The sequence below is a fragment of the Gigantopelta aegis genome, chromosome 6, assembly GCF_016097555.1.
Source record: "Gigantopelta aegis isolate Gae_Host chromosome 6, Gae_host_genome, whole genome shotgun sequence".
Taxonomy (NCBI): domain Eukaryota; kingdom Metazoa; phylum Mollusca; class Gastropoda; order Neomphalida; family Peltospiridae; genus Gigantopelta; species Gigantopelta aegis.
This window is the reverse complement of record NC_054704.1, coordinates 7,041,015-7,049,657: the sequence shown is the minus strand read 5'-3', so window position 1 is coordinate 7,049,657 and position 8,643 is coordinate 7,041,015. Positions and strand designations below refer to the sequence as shown.

Genomic DNA, 8,643 nt, shown 5'->3' with positions numbered 1-8,643 from the left:
TCAAACATTTGGTAATTTTGACATAATCTTAGAGAGGAATCGGGTGCATGTGCAGGGGGAGGGTATTGGAGGTCGAAACCCTTACCCGCCCAAGCTTAAAAAATTCAAACATATTTTCTAGGGGAGCATGGCTGAAATCCCCGCACACGCGCCTTGGAAACCCGCTATATTTTTTTATTATTATTATTATTATTTTAGCAAGGGATCGTTTATATGTATCATCCCACAGACAGGATATTACATACCGTGGCCTTTTATATACCCGCCTATGGGAATCGATCCTAGACTGACCGCGCATTTCCAAAACATACCTTTGTACGTCTAAGTAATGAATAAAAATAGCATAATTTAGTCTTGAAAAATGTTACGTAATCGAACACAACACCCTCTTCTTCTACCCCTAGAGCGTTACGTAAGTATTAACACCCCCTTACATGTATCGCGTATGCCACCCACTAGCCACTGTCAAATTTTCAAGGCAAATCCTCCACCGACCCTGGAAAGGTGTTGTACCATACCTCTGTGGATATAAATATGTTTTGGAGGTATGAGACGACCCCTCGATCAAATTTGTTCAAAATCACGTGAGAAACTCAGCACCTGCGTAAATCACGTAAAGTCCCAGTTCTACTGGTGTCCCGCTAAATGAAGAAAAACAAAGCTGGCCATTGCTTTTGTAGCTGACCTAGATAATGTAAATAAGCGAGCATTGCGAAACTGTAGCGATGTGGTGGACCTCCTATGTACCAAACAGAACTGAATCATCTCTTCTATATGCTTAAATAATAAAAATATTCCAAGGACTGCAGCTTTAAATAAAAACAACTGACTATTGGCTCTGCTCATATTGGATGCCTTTTGCGTGGAAAGGTATGCTCACGTTTTGCAAACGCCTGATATAATCACTGTTTTAACAGTGATTCATGAGAGCGTGTCATCACAACTGTCTAAATATTTATTATTCTGTAGTTTACAGTCGTCTTTCTAAAGACAGCGTAGGAAGGACGTTTTGTCCTGGGAAGTGCCAATCATGGGAACTGTCACAACCTTGCCAAAACATTATCGTAACTAATGTCTTGTGCGATATCATTTTAAAACTGTTATTGCCATTCAGATTTGGTTTGATGGACAAGTGTATGATGAGGCAGTACTACAGGAATGTGCAATATTACACATAAACAGTATTTGATGGACAATTCCCATATTTATCAAGCAGGTGGCTTGAGTCTACTTGACTAGCGATTTTGTCAGAATTTTTTGTTAAAAATCGATTTTGGAGGAGGCAGATTTTTCTGATCTGTTGAATTTTTCGAGTCTACTTTAGTTGGATTATTTGCCTTTTACTAGATATGTATGAAACTAATAATTTGATGAATGACCCAGAGTCTAAGGTAAAGTAACTTAGTGTTTAGAGTCTTCATATTTGTGCTATTTTATGCTACAGATAGTCATTATGTGAAAATGTAGAAACACATTTCAGAGCAAACAGGTTTCGCCCCGTCATTGATGTGTACTTTCAAATGCCTATTGGAGCACTGGCAAAACAGACCATGACACAATGGTACATATGGAAGGAAGTTGGCAAAGAATGGATGGTTGCATGTAAGAAATGGAAATGAATTGAGCGCACAAATTTTGGTTTTATCTTCAGAAGATATGTTAAATGATTAACTGTAAAACTATGTTTTATGTGGAACTCATTAATCTGCAATGTGACAAACTACTTTACTTGTGTTTTGAAACACAAATGATATAGATTACCGAGATCTCAGATCACTGTGGAGGAACTGCTATGTCAATGTTAATGTTTACGGCCATCTTGACAAATTAAAGTCATCTTATGATATAAAGTAATGGAGATTTTTCTAAATCATTAAGTAAGTTATTGCAGACAAAACAACATTTACTCAAAATATCTCATTTCAGCACACATGCATGTGTTTAGTATTACAAAATATGCCATGTGGCGGCCATATTTAATTATGCAAATTAGTCACTTTCCCCCGCTTACATCAAATTACTTGTTTGGCTTTGAGAATACATTACAACAAAAATTATTTCTGTTGCAATTTGTTCTAGCTTAGGCCTTTTTTAACCTTAGATTGACTGGACTATATTCGCTGAGGTCAAAGTTAGACAGTTAAAGAGAAATCGATGTAATGAATGGCCTGTTTGTTCTGGACAGGGGTTAATGGATAGGGCAATAGAAGTGAAGGTAGTAAATGGCCTCTTTCTTGTCGATACAAGTTTGTAGATCGTCAACGAGAAGTCGGTGTAGTGAATGAGGTTGGAGTTTCCCTTTTTCCTTTTTGGTCTTTGGAACTATCTTATTGATGGGTTAATCTGCATTTTTATTTCCGTGCGATTATACTATGTGTGTTGTTGTTCTGTTGGACTCCAGTATATAAATTACTTTATATTTGCTATGCATTTTTACAGCTCTCTTTAGACTACTCGTTTTTTATTTTTACTAAAAACATTATAGAGACGTCTTGACTGTGCTTATTCGCCAAGAAATTGTCCAATCGAACTGAAATCAAGCTTTTAATTTCAAAGATTTTTTTCTAACTTCCTTTCAGTCTTGGTTAAAAAACGAGAACCTGGCAACAATCGATAGAGCCTCGCCATTTTCATGATATGTCGCTTCAGTGATAAGAACTTCTGAGAAATAACAACGCTGTTAGGGATTTTGTTTCTTTCTCTTTTTTTCTGACGCTGTTGTTATCATAGACCTGGCCCTATGATTAATCTACGGGCTCCTTACGGAATGACTTCTCTCTATGATTAATCTACGGGCTCCTTACGGAATGACTTCTCTCTTTGCGCCTGAGCTGCTTCAATTCGCCATGTTGCAAAAGGGATTTTCTCTCTCATCAGAAACAAATTTAAGAAATGCTCGATTACACATTCCTGCAAATGGTTTGACCACCCACGTATTAAAAAGCTGCTAACGTTTCTTTAGCAGTATCTGTAGAATATATAGTAGTAGTAATAGTAGTAGTAGTAGTAGTAGTAATATTAGTAGTAGTAGCACCAGGTGGTAGTAGTTGTAATAGTAGTAGTAATTGTTGTTTTAGCAGCAGCTGTAATAGTAGTATTTGTGTTTAAAGGAAATAAATTTCAAGACGTAGTAGGAGTGGTAGTAGTAGTAATAGTAGTAATAGTAGTAGTAGTAATAGTAGTGGTAGTGGCAGTAGCGGTAGCAGTAGCAGTAATAGAGTAGTAGTAATAGTAGTAGTAGTAGTAGTGGTATTAGTAATAGTAGTGGTAGTAGTAGTAGTAGTAGTAGCCGTAGTAGTAGTGGTAGTAGTAGTAGTAGTGGCATTAGTGGTAGTAGTAGTAGTAGTGGTGGTGGTAGTGGTAGTATTAGTAGTGGTGGTAGTAGTAGTGGTAGTAGTAGTAGTAGTGGTAGTAGTAGTGGTAGCGGTAGGAGTAGTAGTAGTAATAGTAGTAGTAGCACCAGGTGGTAGTAGTTGTAATAGTAGTTAGTTGTTTTAGCAGCAGCAGTAATAGTAGTATTTGTGTTTAAAGGAAATAAATTTCAAGACGTAGTAGGAGTAGTAGTAGTAGTAATAGTATTATTATTATTAGTAGTAGTAGTAGTAGTAGTAGTAGTAGTAGTAGTAGCAGTAGTAGTAATAGTAGTAGTAGTAGTAGTAGTAGTAGTAGTAGTAGTAGTAGTAATAGTAGTGTTGGTAGTAGTAATAGTAGTAGTAGTGGTAGTAGTAGTAGTATTAGTGGTAGTAGTAGTGGTGGTAGTGGTAGTAGTAGTGGTGGTAGTAGTAGTATTAGTGGTAGTGGCAGTAGTAGTAGTAGTGGTAGTAGTAGTGGTGGTAGTGGTAGTAGCAGTAGTAGTAGTAGTGGTAGTAGTAGTGGTAGCGGTAAGAGTAGTAGTAGTAGTAGTGGTGGTAGTGGTGGTGGTGGTGACAAAACTGAATATATAGGGTTCATAGAAAAACAAGAACTGGCGAGTACAGGGATCATCTTTCATTCAGTGACAAAAATATGATGCAATGACACGATAACAACACCCTGTAATAAATACAGCACAATATAATGTCTACTACATATAACATAAAATCCATATATATATATATATATATATATATATATATATATATATATATATATATATATATATATATATATATATATATTTATACATCATTATATAAATTACAAATAATAAAATCTCAAATGGAAATAACTTAGGCAAATCACAATCGCATATATTATTTAAAATCCATATATTATTCAAAACGATACTGACGTTACTGGCTTTAAAATATTTAAAGAGATAATAATTAAATTTATAAATTACTTTTATCCAATCGTATTAAACATTACAAAATATATATCTAAACTATACCAGATAAATATAAGTGAAGCAACGTCCCGGAGCTGTGGGCCACGGGCAATTGGACTGTCACGGGTCCTAACTGGGTTATAATTGTATTCTTATGTTAAGAACACACCCAGGCCCTATGTCGGCTCCAAATGTAACAGAAATGTCAACCTTCACTGGAGGATTCGAACCATGGACTCTCAGTACGAGAATCCAGCGCTCTACCAACTGAACTAATAGTGAAATTCCCACTAGCTACTGACAGCAGGAGCACTTTATACCAACACTACTACATATATTGCGTAAGATGAATTGTTTATTTATGTCTTTAATTATCTCCTACTTAGAATACCATAGCTCTAGTTACATATTTAAAAATAACTAATACTTTGTGCATTTCGTATTTTGAAGGTTCACTGATCGGTTGTTTCAGATCGGTGCTCTAATACAATGTGTTGTTCTAAGATATCTATGTATGACCGTGGTAACCAGAGTGTATATCGTAAATAAATCCATTCTCCAGACAATGTTTTACATGGTCGTTGTTCCGCATCAGAAATATTGCTTGTTTTCAGACATTAACTTTTTAACATCTACATCTCTGGGGTCAAGTAGACAAACACGCGTGTCTCTGCTGAACTTGACGATACTTACCTAGGGACAAAACACATGGTGATATGTGGTAAACTTGCGGAAGGTGTATGCGACTTGCGTCCCTTGGGGACGTCGAGTTATCGGCTGCGTTAATTTTGGAACTGCGTTGGCCCTTAATGTATTTCACGTATTTGAGTATTTGAGTAATTTACTTTCGAACATTTGCGTACTTATTTTGCGTACTTTCTTTGTTTGTGTACAGATGCATACAGTTATGTGTTTCTGCGATGTGTTTTCGAGTGGACTGTTATGGTTCATAAACTGCGAAGTTACGTAAAGGTTCAAATTTTCAATTTGCTGTGTTATTTTGAAAGTGAGAGAAACAGGTATGAACTTAAATCAATTGTGAAACCCTTACATATACTATGATCGTTTAATACACTAATCAAAACAATTTAGGGAACACTAAAAAGTCACAATTTTGCGTACATTTTGTATTACAATTTAAGGATATTGAAGGAAAATAAAATAATGAGCTGTTCATATGACATGTAAAAGAACACGATGACCATTTAATTCATTGTCATTATTACATTTGTCTTGACTTCATTCTCTTTACGACTACCAATAAGAGAACTCACTACACACTCATGACCATTATTTAAGCACTGGTCATGTTGTCTGCCTAGCAAATCGGTTTACAGGCCCGTAAAAACGTTTTGTGTGCTACACAAGCTATTGATAGGGAGGAGAATAGCTTCGAACGCGATTTTCTAGCATCTGAGAACAAAATTACGCTGTTTTTGAATTAATTTTCAACTATCATACCTGTCCGTTTCACTGGGAATATAATTTTTAATTCATCAGTCATTTGATGTGTTCACGACATCCATCAGGTGCTTTCGTTTGGCTGATTTGATCATTGTTGCAAGTAGTGAAGTACAACATTCACGGCAACGGGTCTGTGGGATATATACTGAGGGAAAGAAATAAGGGACACATGAATTGTAGACTAAATATTCACTACTAACGTCGTAATGCCAATAACACGATCAGTATCTGATAGTATGGGTTTTTTTTGTTGCAGTGACTATTTGCTGTTACCATTTATGTAATTCCTTATTTCTTACTACCAGTAAAAGTAGGCGGTTGGAGTGACTATTTGCTGTTACCATTTATGTAATTCCTTATGTTTTTTATGCCAATAAAAGTAGGCGGTTGCAGTGACTATTTGCTGTTACCATTTATGTAATTCCTTATTTCTTTATGCCAGTAAAAGTAGGCGGTTGCTGTGACTATTTGCTGTTACCATTTATGTAATTCCTTATTTCTTTCTACCAGTAAAAGTAAGTGGTTGCAGTGACTATTTGCTGTTACCATTTATGTAATTCCTTATTTCTTTCTACCAGTAAAAGTAGGATACGCGAAGCCAGTTAGCAATTGTTACAACGCCTCACTGCTTGTGGTTTTGTGTACTAACCCTTACCTGTATTTAAGATGTAATTGTAATTGCTCAGTGAGCCGCACACCAAGACGATTTGTACTCTAAGAAACCAGCATCTTCTACAGTCTGCGTACACGGTTCAAGGTCACGTGAGTCCACAGTGGATCTTCTTTAGATTGGTCGATGGAACTGCTTCTATCTGCGTCTCATCTCCAGCTCAGTGTGAAATTCAAGCATTTACAAGTTGTTATTCAGATTCAGTGAAGACGTCTTGCCAACGGATAAAAAAATTTGTTTTTAAAAAGTTGCGTCTAAAAGGTCCCCAAATTGATTAGCTAACATCAACACTATTCAGACGCATTTGCCCCAAATCGTGAACATTGCTGATGACCGTTTTGAAAACTTTGATTCAAGTGATTAAAATACAGAACATATTTCAGACATTTCTGTAACTGCAACTGTCATTTCATGATATAATTAACATGCTAACCAGTGCTCCACGACTGGTATATTAAAGGCCGTGGTATTCGTTGTCCTGTCTGCGGAAAAGTGCATATTATAAAAGATCCCTTGCTGTTACTGGGAAATGGTAGCGGGTTGCCTGTGACAAATACATGTCAGAATTACCAAATAGTTGACGTCCAATAGCCTGTGATTAAGAAATCGTGTGGTCTAGTGGTGTCGTTAGACAATCAAACTTTAACTTTGGTGGCATTCATTATGTAATCGAGGCATTGTTTTGTGCAAATATCAACTGGATTCGTCTTGTAGAGAGATGTGATGTATTTTTAAATTTCGCAATGCAGTGACATTTCCGCCTACCTGAACACCTCACAGATGTGAGCTCGGTGGGGGCGAATCAACATTTTCGTTTCGTTTAATTCGAGAGTTTGCTTCTATTGTAGACGATGTTAATGCGTAATATTACGATGAATATAAAGCACACTGTTACAATCGCAGTGGTAATGTTTGTTTCACCTAGTTAGTGGACAGCTATGTTTTATTGTGCAACCTTTTACTTTAGCTTTCTATCACTCTGCCTATGACAGGTGAGTCATAGCAACGACTCTCCAACACACGACTGTAAATATTACACATAACCTACGTAGTCTGCGCCTGACTTAGCGATTTTTTATATCACTGTCCATGTCCAGGTAAATTTGCGAATAACCCACGTATTATTAACTACATAAATTGTCTTGGTAGCTCGATATCTCCCACAGATAGCCGGGATTTCGGGTGAACCGCAGTCACAGTGTATTGACTGTCAGATGAAAGGAAGGTTTCTTTAATGACCCTTTAGCGCAGTATGCAATTAGCGGATATTTCAGTGTCATATCAATCATTAATCCATACCGGTGACGTCACGTCATTGTTGTACCTGTACATTGTGTTTTTGTAAGAATCCACGTGTGTGAACAGTGTGTCTTTATGTTAGGGATTCGAATCCATTACTGACTGAATTTGAACGCTAAAAAAACCGTTAAGGTTACCTCATGAGGCCGTCATCGAATGGACCTGAAATTTAATATTTTAAACCTAATACTAATGATAGCACTGTATTTATACGAAATTAATGAAGCTTGTCGAATACTAAATGGAAAATCATAAATTACCCATAGCGTGTGTGTCACACTTAATAACAACCAGTCATTATTGAGTATTTACTGGCCGAATCGTTCAGGTTAGGTCCGAAAGAGTCATTTTGGGTTACTCATTTTGTAAATATTCATTGCCATTATAACCATTTCCATTAAAAACAAAAAAGTAATGTTAGTTGCTTTGGCTGCCACGTTAACAAAATGAATAATAGATTAGTAAACCCCAATGGCGCTCATAATTATTTTTACTAAGCTGCACTTAATCGTGTATTCTCCACTACTTATGCTTCTGCGTCTGTTTTTGAAAGCTACCGGTGAGTGTGACACGTTGTGTATAATCTGAGAGACGGAAATAGTGCGTCATGTGCAGCAGGGAAACGTACGCTGATTGTGACGTCCGGTCTGGGAGAAGAACCCAGTTTTCTTCAGTTGCTGGCAACACGTCTATAGCTGCATTTATTAAATGGTCGAATTCCTTTATAACATTATACATTGCTTCTGTCAACAGAGGACTTTCCTTATTATTGTTTGGGGGTTTTGTTTTGCATCCAGTTCCAAATGTGGAATGTTTATATGCAATAAAGTGTATCTTATCTTATCTTTGATAGACGAATCGTTGAGAATTTTACCTTGTGGTTTTAGGAAAAAAAGTATATTTT

General features: G+C 36.5%; 1 protein-coding gene across 1 annotated transcript; it reads right to left on the bottom strand.

Annotated features, from left to right (window-relative positions):
* Window positions 1-2,936: 2,936 nt before the first annotated feature.
* Window positions 2,937-3,991, bottom strand: LOC121373961 (cell wall protein DAN4-like). Its single transcript, XM_041500810.1, is given in 4 exon segments — window positions 2,937-3,036; window positions 3,038-3,179; window positions 3,218-3,437; window positions 3,755-3,991. Coding segments are annotated over 4 exon segments (699 nt in total).
* Between the last annotated feature and the right edge of the window lie 4,652 nt (window positions 3,992-8,643).